This window comes from Gorilla gorilla, chromosome 9, assembly GCF_029281585.2.
Source record: "Gorilla gorilla gorilla isolate KB3781 chromosome 9, NHGRI_mGorGor1-v2.1_pri, whole genome shotgun sequence".
Classification (NCBI taxonomy): domain Eukaryota; kingdom Metazoa; phylum Chordata; class Mammalia; order Primates; family Hominidae; genus Gorilla; species Gorilla gorilla.
The window spans coordinates 81,536,368-81,557,130 of record NC_073233.2 but is presented as its reverse complement, the minus strand read 5'-3'; the positions used below and the strand labels follow the sequence as shown (position 1 = coordinate 81,557,130).

At 52.2% G+C, this 20,763-nt stretch overlaps 1 protein-coding gene across 7 annotated transcripts; it reads right to left on the bottom strand.

The window, feature by feature from the left end:
- Positions 1-3,713: 3,713 nt before the first annotated feature.
- On the bottom strand, positions 3,714-18,923 carry PLEKHB1 (pleckstrin homology domain containing B1). 7 transcript variants are annotated; one of them, XM_019036619.4, is made up of 8 exons: positions 18,768-18,920; positions 17,420-17,495; positions 15,772-15,924; positions 14,584-14,686; positions 13,469-13,508; positions 10,580-10,684; positions 5,674-5,773; positions 3,714-5,060 (listed from the first exon to the last, which is right to left on the bottom strand). In XM_019036619.4, exons 2-8 carry the CDS (start codon positions 17,454-17,456, stop codon positions 4,924-4,926), a joined length of 675 nt encoding a protein of 224 aa, XP_018892164.1. In that variant the 5' UTR covers positions 17,457-17,495; positions 18,768-18,920; the 3' UTR covers positions 3,714-4,923. The 7 variants fall into 7 exon arrangements, with proteins under 7 accessions (XP_018892164.1, XP_063549438.1, XP_018892165.1 ...); XM_063693368.1 differs by lacking the exon at positions 15,772-15,924 and having other exon boundaries at positions 18,768-18,923; XM_019036620.4 differs by lacking the exon at positions 10,580-10,684 and having other exon boundaries at positions 18,768-18,913.
- Positions 18,924-20,763: the final 1,840 nt, after the last annotated feature.

Genomic DNA, 20,763 nt, shown 5'->3' with positions numbered 1-20,763 from the left:
TCAGTATATGTTCCTGCCTAAGCATATCCTGGCCTTAGCTTGTTACCCCTCTCCATCCCCAAGGCTCGTGACCAACCTAGAAAGGGTCAAACCTCAGGGTTCTGTGCTTCAGGTTTAAGGGTGATAGACTGATTGGACCATGATTCTGACAATAAAGTCTCCTGATGACCACTTAAGATGTCTGCAAACCTCTGTGGGAAGTTCTAAGGTTGGGGAACACTGATCTGAGGTCAGAAGTAAATCTGGGACCCAACCCTGGGAGTTCTCAGGAGATAGATCTCAACTCCTGAGGAAGGAGGTCTCACAGACTGAGCTATCCCACAAGGGCAGGAAAGGGAAAGGGTAAGAGTACTCCCAGTCCCTATGGGTGGCAGAAAGCAGTAGCATGGTCCCTTTCAGGTGGGACAAAGGGGAGACAAATCCGTTTTAGAGGGCACCGAGTGTCATATCCAGCCAGGTATTCTGAATGTAGGGCTCTAGTTCTGAGACTGAGTCATATACCTGATTTTGGAGAAGTGCTCACTGCCAGGATGCTCAGAGTGCCACAGACCCTTGCTATCATCTACAGAATCTCCTCTAGTAGGGGCTGATGGAGGCAGGTGGTCTCAGGAATGGATGTGAAGTTGAGCACCCCCAGTGAGCTGGCTATGAGTGAGTGGCCAGGCAGTACCTGGGCTGCTCAGACAGTTTGCAGAGATGGTTTTGTCTGGGTTGAGACTGTGTTGTCTATGAGAATGAATGTCTGTTTTTGTGTGTGTGAGATCGAACTTCCAGGTTCAACCATGTCCTTCCTTTGCTTCAAATTTTTTGGAGGCATTCCATGGCCTGGAAGTTAGTATATAGTTCAAGCTCCTTCCCTGGCATACAAGGCCCCTGACGGTTTGACCTTGCTGAGCCCCGTTTCCACCCGTCACACTGCAGATCCAGCCTCACCCAGAGAACTCTGGGCACTGCGTGCTGCTTTAGTTCTTGTTTCCTCTTCATCTAAGTTAGCAACTCCCACAAGACCATAGTTGGAAGAGCATTTGTCTTTACAGCTAGCTTAAGACACTTCCACCCATACCTGAGTTAAGGGCTGCTTTCTCTGTGACCCTACAGCCTCAGGGCTACCAGTTCCCACAGCCCACGTTGTCATAGTCTGTGCCCATGTCTGGGATAGACAGACACACACACACACACACACACACACACACACACACACACACACACACACACACACACACACACACGCGCGCACATGCACAAACTCCTTGAATGTAGGGCCCAAATCTCATTCATCTTCCAGTACCCAGCTCTCAGCCCTGTCTGCCAACAAAACTTCTCAGGAAAGCATTTGCTAAAGGAAAAGAGAAGAGATATTTGTGTTATACAGTTGACCTCCTCTCTGGGAATTACTTTCCTGCCAGGTAATGAGCCACACAGGATTTATAGTGCAGAAGCAGTGTGGTGTGGTAGACAAGGTCAAGTGACCTGCATTTGAATCCAGATTCTGACACAGCATGCATGACTTGGACAATCTACTTTCCTTCTCTGCATCTGTTTCTTTGTAGGTAAAATAAGAATAGTAACACCAGGCCCATGGGGTTGTTGCAAAGACCTATGAGATAAAGCAGGGGAAGCTTTGGGCAATGAATGGCAATGTCCCCAGCTCTGTCTGATCTCAAATGCCCTGCCCAGCCAGCTCCCTGATCCTTGTTTAACCCACATTCTTGGGAAAGGACTCTAGATAGCTTGGGCTCTTCCTACATATTGATCTCTAAAAGTCCTGAGACTGTGCCGGAGAGTAAGAAAAAGGTCATTCCCAGAGCCAAACTCAGAGATGTCCCTGCAGGAGCATGCAGGACACCCTCTAATGAGATGGTGTAATGGGGATGCCACTAAAGGACTGACAGGGTAACTGGGTCCATCTGGGAGAAAATTAAGGCTGAGGCTGGGCTGAAGGTAGTGAGTTATCTCAATTGACTGTTCATAGTCAGTTACAGATCAAACTCTGTTGTCTCTCCCCACTTCTCACTGCTGCAAAGAAAGGGAAGGGAAGGGAAGGAAACGGAAGGGAAGGAAAGGGAAGGGGAAGGGGAGGGGGAGGGGGAGTGGGGGAGGGGAAGGGAAGGGAAGGGAGAGGGGAAGGGAGAGGGGAAGGGAGGGGGAGGGAGGGGAGGTGAGGAGGAAAGACAAAAACAGAAAAAATTAAGGCTGTGGGGAGGAGAAAGGAGGGGAGCAAAACAAAAGAAAAAATTAAGGCTGAAGTTCCAAAGCATGGACTGGTTCTGATGCACTGCTGGGTCACCTGAACACAGTACAGGCCTTAGGATACCCAGGGTATGTAACTTCTGACTGCACAAATGCTAACAGACCTTGGTTTTCTCAAGAGGCTCCTCTTGCATCCATGCTTGTCCTTAAGCTGGTGCCACATACTGGACTATGCCCTGTGTTCAGTAGCCTGTCCCAAGAGGTTCCTTATAGTTTGACCTCATCCACCACCTCTCACCATGCGACCTGCTATAGCATGAGACTGGTTCCTGAACTTCAGGGTGCTCTCAAGCCTCTAATGCCTTTGCTCATACCATTTCTTCCATCTGTTCTTTCTGTGTGGAAAGCTCTCCCAACTTTTTCAGATTGGCAAACTCCTACTCATTTTTCAAGGTTCAGAATAAATTTCCACTTCCTGTCCCAAAGCTTTCCCTAGTTCCCTTGGCAGAGTTGCATGCCTCCTCTTCAGAGCTCCAACTGCACCACGTTCCTCTGTAACTTCATTCAATCATTGCTGTCTTTATACATGTCTCACCTCTAAGTTGGTGTCTCTCGAACTGTGGCTGAGGTGAATACCTGATATTTTTGCCAACCAGCTTTCATCTATTCATCCTACTTCTGGGAACAGTGCCCTGAATTTCCTCTGGGACACCATCCCACCCCTGCTGTAGGCCCTGTTATTTTAGACCATCCGTTTCCAGACCACTGGGGTTGATGCAGGGATGGCCACAGGACCCAATTTAGACTGATGTCTACCAGGCCCAGGACTTTCAGTCATACTGTTAGAGGAAGAGAAATTCTCTTGGTTGGACTTGAACTCACGAGGGCATTAGCCTGGAGCTGCTGAACATCACTGCAGCTTCCAAATGAGCCAGCCCTGCAGGTGTAAAGATGGAAACAAAGCAAAGTCTAAGTGACACTGTTTGAGCCCCTGGATCACACAGCTCTTGGACTTCTCAGTTATGTGGCTTAACCTTTTCCCTTTGGCTTAAATCACTTTGAACAGGGAGTTTCTATCTGACAGCCCCAAGAGGCCTGATGCAGGATGGTGGTGGTTCCTTTCCTGACCACCTGGTTTTCTATGAGAACAATTCATTGATTCAACTCTAGAAGGATGGGAACCTACTGGAAAAGACTCCAACATGAACAGGATTCTCAGAAAGCAGGCAGGACCTGGCTTGGATCATCCATCAGCTCAGACAACAGAGACTCCAAGGCAGTCCCTCCTCTTGAGCCCTCAGGAATGGTCAACTTCAACCAGCTACCTTAAGTGTAGGGAAAACAAAATCCAGAAAGGTTAAGTGACTTGCCCCAAATGACTCAGCTAACATGCTGTCACCAGTTCCAACTGATCTCAGAATCCACACTCTTTTTCACTAGACCAGTGAAGGCACTAGTAGCTGCTGGGTCATGGAGAGGGAAACAGGGCCTTCTGGGGGAACATAGCAAGCCACAGTTACTGCTAGAGCCAACCAAATCTTTATTAGTCTCTGCAGCAGAACTAATGGAGCCCCCATTTACAGGGGAGCTTTAGTGGGCTAGTCTGGCTACCAGGCAGGGATGTTAGCATTTCTATTGGTGATTGGGATAGAAAGGGGGAAGAGACTGGAAGGGGACAAAAGGGGGAGACTGGTGGACCACCTGAGGGCAGGCACAGATGGGGCTTCCTGGGCTGGTGTAGAGGTGGATCAGGCCCCAGAGGAGAACACTGCCATCTCATTCAGAATGAAGGATGAGACAAAGCCTGAGAGGGTGACAGTCACAGCTACAAAGAGAGGGCCGAGCTCCTGGTGTGAGAGGCATTTCCGGACGGAGGCAGCTTTCTAGGGCTAGAAGTCTCAAATAGAACTCACCTGTTCCCCAACCAGGGGTCCCCAGGTTCAGCTCAATTGTTATCATGGGTACCAGCCAGGAAGCTGTTTGTGGGAAGGATGGGACTTAACTCAGGGGTGTTTTAGGTATGGACATGTGTCAGTATTCACAAAACAGGCAATATATTCATTATAGATGCAATCATGAAACTTCCCTCCAGAGAAGGCTCACATCTCCCCTTTCACCTAGGAAGCTCCTTAGCTTGAAGGCCCACCACGGTCTGATCCCAGCCTCCACCCCAGCCCAAATGAACTCCCATTTAATTCCTTGGACATGCCATGACGTTCACGGCTCTGCATACTTGCCAATAACTGTTCTTCCAGCCTACCTGTCTTGCTCCCTGCCCCACCTGTCCTTGTCAAAGGACTGATAACTCTTCAGCTTTGTCAAGTCCTTGTTTACTCCTGTTCTCCCCACCAGGACTCGAGCTCCCTGAGGAGAGAGCAGAGAGCCCGATTCATGTTGTGTCTACAGCGCCTGGGGAACTCGAAGCCAAATGAAGTCGTATTTGCTGTGCCCTGTTGTGTTTAGAGGAAATGTATCCATAAATGTCTATAACAGATTTTGGGGGTGTCTAGTGGTAGATGTGAAGACTTCAAGCGATATTTGTACCTGTGATGATAGCTTCTTCCCATGTGGGGATTAAGGGTAGGGAGTGGGGGGAATGGTCCAAACCCGGAAGGAGCTAATGGAGAGGATAGGGCCAAAGTGGGACAGAGCTTGGATGGTAGAGGATGGGGTCCAGGAGGAAGAGGAGTCTAGCAATCCAAGCGCAGGGGTCAGTGCTCCGAGTCCCAGGGCTCAGAACCAGCAGGGCGACCACATGAGCGAGCCCAGCGCCGCCCCAGTGGCGGCTCCCGCAAGCATGCCCATGGCCAGAGGGGCGCCGGCGCTGTAGCAGGGATCCTCCCGCACTATCACGTGCGTCACGCCAGGGCCTGCAGAGGGAGACAGCCCATGAGGATCAGCGACTTAGGAGGGAGTAGAGTGATCTTCGTACCCTTCCTGCATCACTCCAGCCCAACCCAGTGTAAGGCGCCGAACCCACTCTCCTGCTCCCCAGTCAAAGAACAGATCTAGACGCGGGAAGAGCTCCACCCTACGGCTCCCAGGCCTTGGATCGGCTACGGATGTCCCGGAACCTACGGGTCCGCTACGGCAGGCTAGGGCGGAGCAGCGAGGAAACCCTGAGATCGCTAAGCACAACCACCAGGCGCCTAACGATGGGCGTTCCCAACCGCCAGGCCCCAGAGCGGGGAGGAGGCAGCATTCCCGCAGTAGCCACCAGGGGCCGCTACCGGCTCAGGAATGGGTATTGCCGACCGCAGGGCTGAGGAGCCAGCCCAGAAGGGTGAGGTCAGCTCGAGACGAACGCTCGTCCCAGAGCTCTCCCAGTCTCAGGATGGAGAGGGGCTTGCGGAGAGTTCTGCCTGGGAAAATCCGTGCACGCTAAAAGGATGAAGCCTGGTCCGGACTGACGGACCGTGGGCTGGGCCTGGCGCTGAATCGGTGCTGGATCGAGGCAAGCCCCGGGGCACGCTGCAGACTTACCTGCGTAGGGCGGTCCGTAGTAGCTGCGGACATACGTGGCCTCGTGTGCATTGGGGGGCACCACCTCGTAGTAGTCTTGGTACGGGCTGTAGACGCGCACCTGGGGAATCCAACCACGTCAGGTGCCCAGGAACTCCCTGGCCCGGATTTGGTCCCCTACCCCCACGCCTGGCACAGGCCTCTCTGGGATCCATGGAGCCGCCTCCCGAAGTTTAGAAATGGGCCTCCAGCCACTAGCAAGCTCTTGGAGAAAGGCCCTGCCCTCCCCACAAGGTCCACGGTCCTTGTCCTCTAAAACTTCTGCCCTACATCCAGCTCCCAGTGACGCCCATTCTCCTACTCTGGCCTCCCACCTAGCTCAAAAAATTCTCTATGGCTCCCAATTTCTCCTTATAGATAGTCTAATATTTGCTAGCAGCTCTACAGTAATGCCACTTGAAAGACCCAGCTCTACTAGTCACAAGGAGGGCAACATGGCCAAGCCCCAGGCCCAGGAAATAAACAGGGGTTGGGGAGGAAGGAAGGGAAAAGGAAGGATAGGGATGAGAAGTAACTAAAATACAGTTATGCGTCTTTTAAGCAACAGGGATACAGTCTGAGAAATGCATCCTTAGGCAATTTTAGTTATGTGAATATCATAGAGTGTACTTACAAACAAACCTAGGTGGCACACACCTAGAGTATATGGTATATCCTATTGCTCCGAGCCTACAAACCTGTTCAGCAGGCTACTGCCCTGAATATTGTAGGCAATTGTAACACAATGGTAAGTATTTGTTATCTAACTAATCATATATAAATGTAGAAAATGTAATGCATTGCCCTACGACATTATCATGGCTACAACATCACTAGGTGATAGGAAATTTTCAGCTCCATTATAATCTTATGGAACCACCTTTGTATATGTGGTCCATCATTGACCCAAAACTGTTAGGCTGCACTAGGCTGTAACGATTATTGAGCACCTACTATGAACCAGGTCCTGAAGGAAGTGATCACGTGTGTTACACCACCTCTAATCCTTAAAGCACGTATTAGCTCCACATGACCATAGGGTTGGGGACTGAGGCTCAGAGACTGGTCAGTGTTCTCTCTGGAATGCATTTCCTGCCCTCCCCTCTCTCCCATTAGATTTCTGCCAACCCTTCAAAGCCTAGCTCAACGGTCACCCACTCCACTCCAGGAAGCTCTCCTGGTCTCAGGAAGAATGATTTTTTTTTCCCTGAATTCTGTGGATCTTGCTTGTGCCTCTTGTTGCTATCCTTTCTCCTGGCCTTTCTTGCAGCCCAAATGTGAGCTGCTTGTAGACAAGGACTCTGATTTGTTTGTGTCACCAGCGGGGCCAAGTGCATACCAGGAACCAAGAACTATGTGCTGAATTAAATGGAAACTCCAAATCCCTCATTTTACCCATTTAGCCCCTCATTTAGCCCCCTTCCACCCTATATCTCTCTCTAACTGGGATTCACACCTGAACAGTCCAGCTCCCCTTAGAAGTCCAGGTGTCTCAAACTCCACTCATCTCAAGATGATTGCAACATTTCTCCATCTGCTAAAACTGTTGCTTTTCCCATAAATCTTTTTTTTTTTTTTTTTTTGAGACAGAGTTTCATTCTTGTTGTCCAGGCTGGAGTGCAATGGCACGGTATCAGCTCACTGCAACCTCCGCCTCCCGGGTTCAAGCGATTCTCCTGCCTCAGCCTCCCAGGTAACTGAGATTACAGGTTCCTGCCACCACGCCTGGCTAATTTTTCTGTATTTTTAGTAGAGACAGGGTCTTGAACTCCTGACCTCAGGTGATCTGCCCGCCTTGGCCTCCCAAAGTACCCAGCCCCATAAATGCTTCTCTCAGTACGTGGCATCACCATGCACTCAAATCAAGAAAGGCTAGGCACAGCGGCTCGTGCCTGTAATCCCAGCACTTTGGGAGGCTGATGCGGGAGGATTGCTTGAATGCAGGAGTTCAAGACCAGTCTGGGCAACATGGCAAGAACCTGTCTCTACAAAAAAATTAAAAAATTAGCTGAGTGTGGTGATGCATGCCCGTGGGCCCAGCTATTTGGGAAACTGAGGCAGAAGGATCACTTGAGCCCAGGAGATCGAGGCTGCAGTGAGCAGTGTTTGCACCACTGCACTCCAGCCTGGGCAACAGAGGGAGATCCTGTCTCAAAAAAAAAAAAAAAAAAAAAAAGAAAGAAAGAAAAAGAAAGAAGGAAAGAAAGCAGGTCGTTGCCCTTGTCTTCACACATCCGCTTTCCACACATCAGCCACCAGGTCTCGTGATTTTATCTTCTAAATGTGTTCTTCTGCCCATTCTTTTGGCCAATTCCAAGATAATAGGCCACTGGTTTTAGCAACTTGGAAGTTGTGAGTGACCTTGAAAAAACTTTTCAGAGGAGTTGCTGAGTAGGAAAAGCCAAGCTATGGAGGGTTGAAGAAAGGCTGAGAGGTGAAGGATGCAATCCCCATGTCATGACATCTCTTTCAAGAAGTTTGGTGGTAAGGGGAAGGTCTCCAAGCACACCTTGTGATTTCAAATCTCCATGCCATTTTCCTTTGCTAGGGATATGCTTCTCACCTCATTCAACCTGTCTTTCAGACTCAACTCAAGCATCACTCTCCCTGAACCTCAGGTTCTGTTGGGGTCCAATCTGGACACTCACAGCCCTTGGATGTCCCTGCATCACAGCACCGATCATGCTGTCTTCACGTTGTTTCCCTGTGTCTCTCCCATCAGACTTGGAGACGCCTTTGAGGGCAGAGACTGGGTCTAATCAGATCTGACTGGAACATGGCAGGTACCTAACAAATGTTTATTGAATTCATTCCAGTGAATCAAATACAGGGCCAGACTGGAACTAAGGTTGCCCAACTCTGAGTTCAATTTCAAGTCAGGGAAAACATATAGTCCAAAGACAATGCAAGAGGCTCAGACAAGCAATGTTGTAGGTCAGTGAACTCTACGGTGCTCCCTCCCCATCAGTGATCCAATAGGGATTTCTGGTAGGCAGTGCCAAGATCCAGGCTCCAGGCCCAAAAGGGGTTGGAGGGATCTAAGCTCTCAGGTCCAATTTTATTGGTGGGGAAGTTGAGGTCCAGAGCCTCCACCTTGCCCTGCTGCTACACAGTGAGCCAGTGGCCTTGGGAGGCCCTGGAGAGGGTGGAGCACCCCATGTCCCTCTAGGGCACCTGTTTTTACTCTCCACATCTGGGAGGCCCAGAAGTAAACTATAAGTCACCTGGCAACAAATAGGGACAGCCCAGAGACCCATGGGCAGAACCTGAGGGTTTGAACTTGCCTCTCCCTCTCCAGAGGCCCAGCTCTGGAGTACAACCAGTGTTGACCAATCAGGGGGTCACATGCAAATGACTCCCCTTAGCTGAGCTGTTGTGTTATTAGGTTTACAGTCTGTTAAATCCTAGTTTTTGACATCCCCACTTTAAACAAACTTGTATCCTAGTTTGGGCATGGAAAATACCTCAGAACGATGGGCTGGGAGTCCCAGACCTGCCATTGATGAGTTGAGTGACCCTGATCAAGTTAGGTAACCTCTCCAAGCCACTGAGGATCTAACAGTGCCACATCTATACAATTTGGTGGCCCAGGCACTTCTAGGCTTAGTGATTCTGCACATCAGAGTCATCAGGAGACAATTTTTTTTTTTTTTGAGATGGAGTCTTGCTCTGTTGCCCAGGCTGGAGTTCAGTGGGGTGATCTTGGTTCACTGCAACCACGTCCGCCTCCTGAGTTCAAGCCATTCTCCTGCCTCAGCCTCCTGAGTATCTGAGATTACACCATGTCTTGCTAATTTTTGTATTTTTAGTAGAGATGGGGTTTCGCCATGTTGGCTAGGCAGGTCTTGAACTCCTGACCTTGCAATCCGCCCGCCTCAGCCTCCCAAAGTTCTGGGATTATAGGTGTCAGCCACCAGGCCTGGCCAGGAGACAGGTTTAAACTACAGGTTTCCTAGGCCTAGGCCCCATGCCAGATTAAAACATCCAGAGGTGGAACATGAATACTTGTTATTAGTGCTTGTAAGTTCCTAAGCAATCCTGATACATAGCCACACTGAGCACCACTGTGTAAGACGAGCTCAGAGTTGACTATAAGATCACAGGTACTCTCACTCAAGCCCCCTCCTGCCACCCACCCCATGCCAGGCCCTGTGCTGAGTTCTGGGGACAGAGAAAAGATTCAGGCCAGATCCTGCCTTCAAGAAACATTGAGGGTGAGGGGAGACAGACCTAGACTAAATTAGACTATGTAGTAGTATTGCTACGAAGGAAGTTTTTCACTCCCTCCTTCCTTCCTTTGCTCACTCAGTGAACATTCCCTGAGCCCCACTGTGTAAGAAGGGTCAGCATAGACTCCCCATCATCGAGCACTAATTGAGCATGTGCCATTTACCTAGCCTTGTGCCAAGTTCCATAGAGGCAGCGCAATCAGGCCTCATTCTTGCCTTGGAGGAAGTTCTAGGCCTCATGGAAGACTACACAGACAGGAATAAACCAGCTCTGAAACCAGGCAGAATGAAGAAAGCACTAAGCCTTGGTGCCGCTGGGCTGAGGGAAGGAATGACGATGCCTAGTGGTCTAGGAAGTCCCCACTGAGTAGGTGGCAGGCAGCCTTTGAGGTGGGCCTTACAGGATGAGCATCAGTTTGTCAGGTGAATGAGGAAACTGAGGTCTTGTCAGCAGAGGGAACAGCATGTGCGAAGGCTGGCAGAGGGAAAAGGTCTGGTGTGGCTGGGGACAGAGGGTACAGCAGAGCAGCTGGTTTGTGTCCTGTGGGTGATAGGGAGCCATGGAATGTTTGTCACAGGGAAGGGATGGACTGGGCCTGGTTTTGGAGGCTCATCCTGGTGGCCAGTATGGAGGCAGGGAGGGCCGAGCCAGCACTTACCCAGATCCGCCTCTCAACCTTACAGGGGCTCCACGAGCGGGTCACACACCTGACCTTGGAGCAAACCCGGCGGCTCCTGGGAGGGACGGTGGCTCCAGCTGGGGCCTGCTCAAGCCACAGAAACCCAAGAAGGGGGAGGGAGGGAGGGGGTGTCAGAGGCCCTCTACACCTAAAGAGACTCAAGAGCTCTTTCCAGACCCTACCAGAGCCCTCCGCCAGCTGGGCTGTGGCAGGGAGCGTCCTCTTTCTCCTCAGCTCATGGTAACGGAGGAGGCTCAGAGAAGGCTGATGACTGCCAAAGTTACGCAGAAAAGAAAGACAAGTAGTCTCTTTCCAGAATTAGCCCACCCTCCCCTATTTCATCCTGCTGGGGTTCCCAGTCTCCAGGGAGGACAGGGCGACTCCCATCTGTCCTCTAGCCCACCTGGTCCGCTTCACCCCAGCCTCATCCCTAGCTGTGCCCCCAGGCCCTGTGTTCCCAGTAAAGCTGGTGTTAGGGGCTCCTGGAGCCTCCACCTGGAGTGAGGTATGAACTCCAGCATGTCGGAGGACAAAGGGCAGGTCATTCCCACACAGGCTACAGAGAGAAGCCCGTAAACAGAGGTGAACACACAGAGACAGGTAGACACAGGCACAAATACACCCCGACTCTAGTAAGCCCGGGCACAGAAGGACGTGTATATGTGGAGTAGTGGGAGGTAGAATAGAGTCCGGGCTAGAGAGAAGGGTCAGCAGAGCCACAGGAGATGGACAGGCAGAGAAGGACGAGGCCGCTTCATAGAGTCACAGAGTGCAGACAGTCACCCTTGCCTCCTTCCCTCCGCCTCTCTTTGGTGGAACTGACTCGCCCGACATAAAGAGGCTTTGGAGCTCAGAGCCAGGGTAGCCTGACCTGGGTCCCTCCACCCTGCAGACTACTGCTGTAGCCTCCTTACTCCCAGCTTTCTCCAATTCACCCACCACTTGGAAGCCTGAGTCTGCCTCCCAAAATCTGACCACAGCCCTTGCTGCTGAATGCCCTTTATTGCTCCCTACAGGCCTCAGGGAAAGTCCATTTCTTCCAACTGGACTTTGCGGCCCATCATGAGCTGGCTCCGATGACCTCAGAGGTCATCTCTCCTGTTTCATTCACCTCATGAGTTGCTCTCCAGCCAGGCAGACTCTGGGCCCTTAGACGCATGTATATGTGCATACGCACTTGTGCACACACACATGTGCACACATCACTTCTCTGTCTCTGCTCATGCAGCTACTTCTGCAGATAACGCCCTCCTCTCAAAATCTCACTGACCTAGGTTCCATGATAGGCTTTTCCACTGACTTAAGAGTATAAGCTTTGGACAAGTCACCTCCCCTCTCTGAACCTCAGCTTCCTTATCTGTAAAATGGGACTAATAATACCAACCCCCACCCAGCTGCCCTGCCAGGGTTGTTGGAAGATGAAATGACGTCACTGCTGCCAGGGGCTTAGCATGATGCCTGGCGCTCAGGACGTGGATGCCTGAGGAGGTTTCTAAATGCATCCAGGTCTCCCCTGCTACTTCCCAACGGACTTTCTCTATAGGTGAGAGGGAGCTCCATTGTGCCATACAGAGAAAGAGCAAGCACAGATTCTGGAGTCAAGCAGATAGGGGTGGAGGCCAAGCTGGGCTTTGGGCGGCTCTTCAAACCACCACTTCCATCAGTCACAAGCTCTGTTGACTCCATCTCCTAAATATGTCCTGTACTCATCAGCCTGTCTCGGCCAACAAGGCCTTAATCCAGATCTCCAGTCTGTTGCCCGGACACTGTCCCAGCCTCCTAAGTGGTCTCTGGGTGTCTGCAGTTACCCTCTACAATCCATTCCCTACCTACCAGCCAGACTATCTTTTTTTTTCCTTTTTTCTACAACAAAATTTCATAAACTGACAGACTACCCCCTTTTTTTTTACATGCCCCAACGTTACAACAATTATCTTTTTAAAAATATAAATTGAACCTGATCTGATCATGCCATCCCTCTGTTCAAAAACTTGTCATGGCTCCCTGGTGCTCTTAGCAGAAACCAACATCCTTCATACAGCCCACAAGGCCTGGTCGTGCCAACCCTCCTTCCCTCCTTACCCACTCACTCCCTAAGCACCAGCCACCCCAGCTGTCCTTCTGTTCCTCAACTTGCCAAATGTCTTAACCTCTCTCAGAGCCTTTGCACATGCTGATCCCTCTGCCTGGAATGCTGTGCCCTTTACCCCATCCCCACACCTTTCACCCAGTCAATTTCTGTTTATCCTTCAGTTCTCGGTTTAAGCCTTGCCTGAACTACCACCTGGATGAAAGAGCCAGACACTGCAAATCTCTGTCATAGCCGTTATTACTATTGAAATGGAATAATTAATTAGTTGTTCCATGTCTGGCTTCTCACTAGGCTGAGTCCAGGCAGGCAGAGCCCATATCTCCTTGGTTCACCTCTGACCCCTGGCACTTGGGACAGCACCTGGCCCATAGTAGCAGCTCAGTAAATATTTGTTGTGCGGATGAATGAGCTTCAGTCTTATCATCTGCAGAGAGAGAACAATAACCCCAACTTCACAGGACTGTTGTGAGGAGCAGCTGGAATGATACCTGCACCACGCCTGGCACATAATAGTTGCTCGATAAAAGACAGTTCCTTTTCCCCAGCTCATGTGCCACTCCCTCCAGCAAATCTCCATGGAGGCTTCTCTCTCTCCTCTGAGCACCAGTTGGCTCTCCCTTATCCTTTCCCACTTGGGACTCAGGCATCAGAGTTTGCAGAGAAACCTATCCACATAAGACTGAGAACTTCTGGCAGGTGGAGACTGAGTCTGAGTCACTCATGATTCCATGGCACATGGAGGTGGTGGGGAAAGGGGGAGAGAACGGGAGACTCACCGGGGTGGAGTTCGCCTCCAGCAGCGCTGTCTTCCATGCTCTGCAAAGCAAATCCCACCAGACCATGAGGAGGGAGTTTGGGGGTAGGTGAATTGGGCCCCCACATTTTAGACTTTCCTCTCCAACCCAGCCTCAAGCCCAAGTCTCTCATGAAAGGAGAGATCTCTTGTCTCCCTCAGGAAGACAAAAGTGACCCCTCCCCTGCCCCAGTCACATGGATGGAGCACTAAGTTAGGCTAATTCATTCTTCTCATCCCCTCTAGAAGTTCCAGTTTCCTCATCTATACAGTGGACGGTTGGGCTTGGGTGGTCTCTCAGGGGATGTCAGATTCTGACACTCTTGGGTGGGTGCTGTAGCCCAGTCCCCCTCCACATCCCAAATCTACAAACAAAACAGTTCCCCAAAGCTCTGACCCCAGAGCCTCAGGAAGGCCCAGCAGACACGGGACAATGGGGCCTTTGTTGGTTGCCATGGCACCTGGCTGGGTTGGACAAGGCAGCTCTGTGCTGTCTGCCTGGAGCTCAGCTTCCCCCACTCCCACACACCCATCTCTTTCCAGCGCAAAGGCCATGTACCCCTTAGCCAGAGGGTAGGAAGGGACGGAATGCAAGCGAGCGGATGGTGCCTGAGAAGGACACACCCAGGCTGGCCGCATGGATATGCATCTGACATTGGGGTGCCCCTGCCTGGGACGCAGCTGACTGCCTTTGTAGGCAGGTCCAGGGCTACCCCTCAGATCAGAGTCCCCCACCAGGGCATCTTCTAAGAAGGGAGCAAGGGTGCCACTAGGCTGCTGTGCTGCTTTGCATCACCCTCAGGTGAGGGCTCACCTCAGAGGCTGCTAAAGACCAGGAACCAGATACCTGAGGCAGGTGTGCACACCTCCCCCTCAGCAATCCTGAGTTCATTGTAGAGCACATGAGGAGTTCACTGTGTGCCATGCCAGTCACCACAAGCCCTTCAAATCCACTCCACCCACCTCCAATAAGACACCCTTGCTGACTGGCCTTAGTGCCCTCTTCCTACGGTCAGAGAACCAGAAGGCCCAATGAGAAGGGGGCACATGGTAACTTTCCCCGAGATTCCACCCCATCCTCTCCTGGGAGTGACTCACAGGGCATCATCCCTGGTCTCCGCACAGAGGTGCAGGCGGCCGCCTTCCCGTAGGTTCACAGTCAGCAGGCCGTCTCGGCTCCGGCCCTCTGGGGGCTGCACATCTGGAAGCAGACACACGTATATGGGTTTCCACAGGCACAAGCCCCAGGTCCCCCCAGCAAAGCAGGAACAGGAATAGGAATTGACTTCTCTGGGCTCTGTTTACTGGCCACTGCCAACCTCCTCTGATCCCATATACTCTCTGAGGGATTCCACTCTACATTTCCAACCTTTCCAACCTTTCCATGCTGAGGCTTCCCTCAGCACACCTCCCAGTTACCCTGTTAGAACTGTGGCCTGGGCCTTGGTGGAGGATTGTGGAGATTTGCTGTGACTCTGGGCCACTTCGCTTCTCTGGGCCTCCTAATTTCATTTCATCTTCATCCAGTACCCAGCGCCTGGAGGGCAGGAACTGTGCCTGGCTCACCTCTGAGACAGCACAGAGGAGAAAGGCACTAAAGGACTGATTTCTTTTTCTTTCTTTCTTTTTTTTTTTTGAGACAGGGTCTAGCTCTGTCCCCCAGGCTGTAGTGCAGTGCCATGAACACTCACTGCGACCTCTGCCTCCCAGGCTCAAGCAATCCTCCCACCTGAGCCTCTTAAGTAGCTGGGACTACAGGCACACACTACCATGCCCGGCTAATTTTTGTTTGTTTTTGTTTTGGGAGAGACGGGGTTTTGCCATGTTGCCCAGGCTGGTCTTGAACTCTAGACTCAAGTAATCTGCATGCCTCTCAAAGTACTGGGATCATAGCTTACTGCAGCCTTGAATTCCTGGGCTCAAGCAATTCTCCTGCCTCGGCCTCCCCAGTAGCCATATGTGACCACATCTCACCAATTTTTTTTTTTTTTTAAGAGACAGGGTCTCACTATGTTGGCCGGGCTGATCTAGAACTCCTGACCTCAAGTGATCTTCCCGCTTCAGCCACCCAAAGTGCTGAAATTACAGGCATGCGCCACCACACACAGCCAAGGACCTATTTCTTAACTCACACCAAACTGAATTGGAGTTGACAGAGGCTCAGAAGCAATGTCTGTGAAATGCCTCTGAAAGCTGCAAAGAGACTTCCAATGGCAAGTGTTCTTGGAGACAGCGGGAGGCTCTGCCCACAGTCACAGTGCCACAGAGGAAGGGGCTTCTGCTCACCATGGCACTCTTGGCCAATCTTTATGTCACGGACATTGAAGTGGATGAGCACACGGTCCTCCTCGTCCTGCGCTGTCTCATCGTGGTAGTATCCCAGGGTCCCATCCAGCCACAGGGCAAACCAGTTCCGCTTCCAGCGGCGGAGGATGGAGCCTGTACGATATTCCAGATGCACTAGGCAGGCTGATCCCAGAGCCTGCTGGGAATAGAAGCCCCAGACAGACTCCCAAGTCCCCTCAGCCTCAGTCCCTAGTGTTACAACCACCTTTTTCTTATCTACCCCCTGAAATGAGGGCAGGACCTCTTTCTGTCTTGTTCACCTCCTGCCTCCCATTGGGTCTGATGCATAGCAGAAGCTCGATACACGTGCTGAACAGGGAAATGAGTGACTGGGCCCATTACTTGGAAGCTTCTAAGGCCAAGCCCCAGGTCTCTCCCTACCTTAAGCCTGCATCTTCTCTCTCTCTCTCTCTTTTGAGACAGGGTCTTGCTCTGTCACTCAGGCTGGAGTGCAGGGGCACAGGCATGGCTCACTGCAGCCTCAACCTCCTGGGCTCAAGTGATCCTCCCATCTCAGCCTCCCAAATAGCTGGAACATCAGGCACGCACCACTGCACCTGGCTAATTTTTAATTAGCCAGGTAGGTATTCTTGGAGACAGTGGGTCTCACCATGTTGTCTAGGCTGGTATCAAACTCCTGGGCTCAAGCGATCCTCCCAACTCAGCCTCCTAAAGTTTTGGGATTACAGGCATGAGCCACTGTGCCCGGCCTCTTATCTCTCATCTCTGACTTGTGTGATGGTTATTTGTGTAGCATCTGCCTCCTGTACCACTCTGGGGGCTATGGCTCCCCACGCAGGTCCTGGCACCCAGGGAGACCTGGCTCAGTGTTTGCTGAACTAAATGAACTGAGAATGGACAGGGGTATGGGGCATGGGGCTGCTTGTCCCAGGGGTCCCCAGGATAGCTCTTGCTCAGGTCATGACTCTGGTCAGAGGTGGGTCTAGAAGCCCGAGACCGAGCTTCTGACATTTTGCAACTGGAAATCTTAACAGGGAAGGGCAAAGACATAAGAGAGCTTCTTAGGGCTTTGTGGATTCCAAAGCACAAAGGCATTTTTCACTTTGTTCTGTGCCTCGTTCTGTGTCCAGCCCGGGGTTGGGGGACTGTGGACACACAGAGGGTCACCCAGCCCCCCTGGGGGTAGGGGACTGTGGATACACAGAGGGTCAAACCCAGCCCCTGTCCTTGAGGAGTTCGCAGACTGGGGCCAGTCTGGGGTCAGGGAGTGGGGATACCCACAGATAGACAGTTCTGGTCTAAGGAGATCACTGTAAGGTGCCGTGAAAACCGAGGAGTGAGCCTCTAATCCAGCTTGACGCTACTGCAGGGGCAGGGGTGGGGGCCAGAGGAAAAGCCAGAGAAGGCTCCTCAGAGAGGGGCCCATCTGAGATGGGTCGTGATGAACAAATAGAAGTTTAAACCATGTAGTCAGGAATGGGAAGGACCTTCAGGCAGAGGGAAGAGCATGGACAAACAAGGGAAGGATGAAAAGGTCCTGGTTTCTTGGGAGAAGTGTTCCCCGTGGCAAGCCCAGTAAGCCACTTCCTTCACCCTGCCCCAGGACCAGGGGCCCAGGATCACTCACTCTGTCTCCACAGCCAGCCGCCCCTCACCAGGGCCATTTCTTCAAAAGGACTTTCCAGGGCGGAGTCAGGCGGGACCTGTCAGAGGAGCCACGGAGACACAGGCCTCAGCAGCAGCTCCCTGGAGAGAAGCCCCCAGCCCTGCCGTCCCTGGGGAGCCACCCAGGAAACGTTTGAGGGAGGGTTAGTAAACAAGGGCCAGGCGGCCTCGGCCTCCTCCCCATTCTCTGCTCAGGAAGAGAATGGGAGCACTGTCACTGTGGGGTCAGCAGGGCAGCCACTGGTGTGGGGTGGGGGTGGGGACCGGGAGCCTGGATTCCAGCCTCAGCTTCGTAACTTTGGCCATATCCCTCCTCCCTGGCCCTCTGTCCTGGTCTCAGTTTCTAGATCTGTAGAAGTGTGTCTGCGAGGCAGGCAGAGGCTGGAGGGAGGAGCTCTTGAAACATTAGAATATGCCTGACTAGCTCAGTCGGTGGAGCATGAGACTCTTAAAGTATTAGAAACCTTGAGATTCTGTAATGTGGAAGTGCAGAATATTAGAATCACGGCAATGGATGAGGGAAAGGCTCCCTCCTATTTGGACCCCACTAGAGCTGTTTACAAAGTGCTTCAAAGAGCAGTTCAACAGCAGCTGTGATGGACCGAGCACTCTGTCCGGGTACCCCCTCTCAGTGCTTTCATCCATTATCTCATTTAAGCCTCCCTGCAGTCCTTATTATTCCTATTTCAGAGATGGGGAAACGGGGGCCGGAAAGGTCCAGTCAGTTGCACGGGGCCACTTGATTAGTAAGCAATGGAGCCCAGACTCACACCCAGCAGTCCTGGCTTCAAACCGTTATGCCAGCAGGAGCTTTGAGAACTTCCGATACCAGGCCACACTCCGTAACAATTAAATCAGAATGTCTGAGGGCAGGAGGCAAGCCCTGGTACTCTTCAAAGATCCTCAGATGATTCCAATGTACAGCTAAGTTTGGACGTCACCGCACATTCTACTCCCTCACCTTGTCCCCACTCTAACCCTGTTAGGAAGGGAATCTTTACTCCTGTTTTACAGATGGACAAACTGAGGGTCGGCAAATGACTCATCCATGTACGTGATGTAGCTTGCACTGGAATCCAGGTAGGTGCCCTCTGTTCCTGAGGGCGACTCACTTGCCAGCGGGTGCCTCCGCCCCTCCCCCACTTGCTCACACCTGTTGCTGCGTAACAAGGGCTGGCACACCTGGGCTGGAAGGCCCAGCCTTGTCTGTTCCTCTTGCCGCTCCCTCCCCTCTCCACGGTCTTGACACAGATCAGACAAGAGGGTCAGGTGCAGACTCCTTTTCCAGCCCCTCCCCTTGATGCACCCACCTTGTCTACACTTGTTGCGGATGTTGCTGCCTAAGCGGCCGCTACTCGATGCTGCTGCCACCCAACCCGCTGCGCCTGCGCTTTGTGTGCCCCGGAGAGCCTGGGGCATTTCTCTCCTCCGGCAGCGCCTGAGAGCCCAGCTGCCCCCGGGCCCCGCCCTCCGGACCTGCCCACCCCAGGGAGAGGGAGTGACGTGAAGAGATGCTGACCCGAGGTATACTGGGACTTGTAGTCTACCCCTGTAGAGCTGGGCAGAAGCAGCCCCGCCTGCAATTTTACTTTTCTGTTAAGACATTTGTTCACTCATTTATCATGAAATACTTTTTCTTAAGAATCAGTGAACTCAGTTCCTAGAAAAAAAGAAAAAGTAAAGTTGCAAGGAGAAGCCAAGCTCCTAGTTTTGCATGTTTTTTTGATGCTTCCCCTTTCCGTCCCCAGCTTCCAGTCTAGTGAGGGAGATTACATGGAAACACACAATTGGAGCACAAGGTGTGATTTAACAGTGGAAAAGATGAGCCTGACTTTTCTCAAGGGGTTCAGGAAGGCTTCCCAGAGGAGGCTGAAAGGGGCCTTGGAGGATGAGGGGCAGTTTCCTAGGCGACCCGAAATGTCCCCTATGAATACTGTCAGGATGTTGAAGAGTGCCCAGCATTTCCGTGTGTCTAGAACATAAAGCGCAGGGGGTGGGGAGGGCATGGGGAGTGTCAGGCGATAGAGCTGCAGGGTTTGGAAAGAAATAGCACAGAGGCCTTGCATGACAGGCGGAGAGCTTGGATGTTAGGACGCAGTGACTGGAGCTGGGGGTGGGAGTTTCAAGATGAGGAGTGAGGTGTGTGATTAGGGGGTCGGAAAGGTCCCTCTAGGGCACAGTGAAGAATGGATTGGAGGGAGCCCACCTGGAGAAGGAAGACTTTCTGTATCTATCACCTCGGACTGTGATTATTTCCTTCAATAGCTCAGCCCCGCAAACCCTCACCTACCAGCAGCCACAGGATGTCATTCAGAGACCAGAGAATGTCAGGGCCTAAAAGACTTCTGTCCCGTCCCCTATGTGGCAAGGGTGCCCACCTTGCCCTGGGCCCTTCCTCCTGTCCCAGAGAACTTTTCCTTACCGGGGCTGCAGGGCTCATGGTTCCTGGGTGGCCAGGGCAGCATTTCCCAGAAGGCTCCCGCAGCGGGGCATTTCCCTGAGCGCCTTAGAGATAAGGGGATCAGGAAGGTGCTACCAAGTGGGAGGCTGGAGGGGGAGGCAAGGAGGGAGCGCACAGATCCCAAGGAAGGTCGCCCTCTTTCTCCAGGCTTCTCCCAGCCTTTCCAACTGATGGCTCTGACCCTAGGTTCACTAGACAAGTCATCCCTGATTCAGAAGTGGTCTTGGCTCAGCATCGCCGAGGTTCCCGGAGTGGAATCGGGACGAGGTTGCGGGGCAGGACAGGAACGGGGCTGGTCCTCCTCCCTAGGTTGGGGGCGGGGCTACATCTTCATTCTTTGGCCTGGCAGGACAGCGCCCATCACCCCAGTCCTGGCTGCGCAGTCTGGCTCTTTAAGCCTTCCTCTCTTGCTCCTGAGTCTCTGTAATCCTGACCTCGAGCTACCCTCGGCCCTTTGTGCGGTGCGTGCCCTGCTGAGGGATTCGCCATGGCCAATCCTATTAACCACTGAGTTCATCCCCTCTTAGCCGGCTCAAGAACCAGCTCTCCCAAACCGCGTTTTCATCTCTGTGCCTTTAACTCACTCTCTGTCTGGTTCCTGGAACGTCCCAGTCCCAGCTTCTCCTAGCTAAATTTTCCACCTCCACAGTGGAAGGAAGAAAGGAAGCAGTGGGAGGGGGAAAGAGGGAATGAAAGAGATATGGAAGGAAGGAAAGACAGAAGGAGTAAAGAAGGGAGGGGAAGGGGGAAGGCAGGTAGGTAGGGCTGCAGCTGGCCTCGGAGGATCTGCGCCTGGGTCCTGCCCCGACCCAGCCTCTCTCCAGCTCTCCCTGCTCCCCTCCCCG

Coding starts and splice junctions, on each gene's coding strand:
- PLEKHB1 (XM_019036619.4), bottom strand. CDS start 17,456: ATGGCCCTGGTGAGGGGCGGCTGGCTGTGGAGACAGA. Junction 15,925..17,419: donor CGGCTGGCTGTGGAGACAGA/GTGAGTGATCCT, acceptor AATATCGTACAG/GCTCCATCCTCCGCCGCTGG. Junction 14,687..15,771: donor GATTGGCCAAGAGTGCCATG/GTGAGCAGAAGC, acceptor GTCTGCTTCCAG/ATGTGCAGCCCCCAGAGGGC.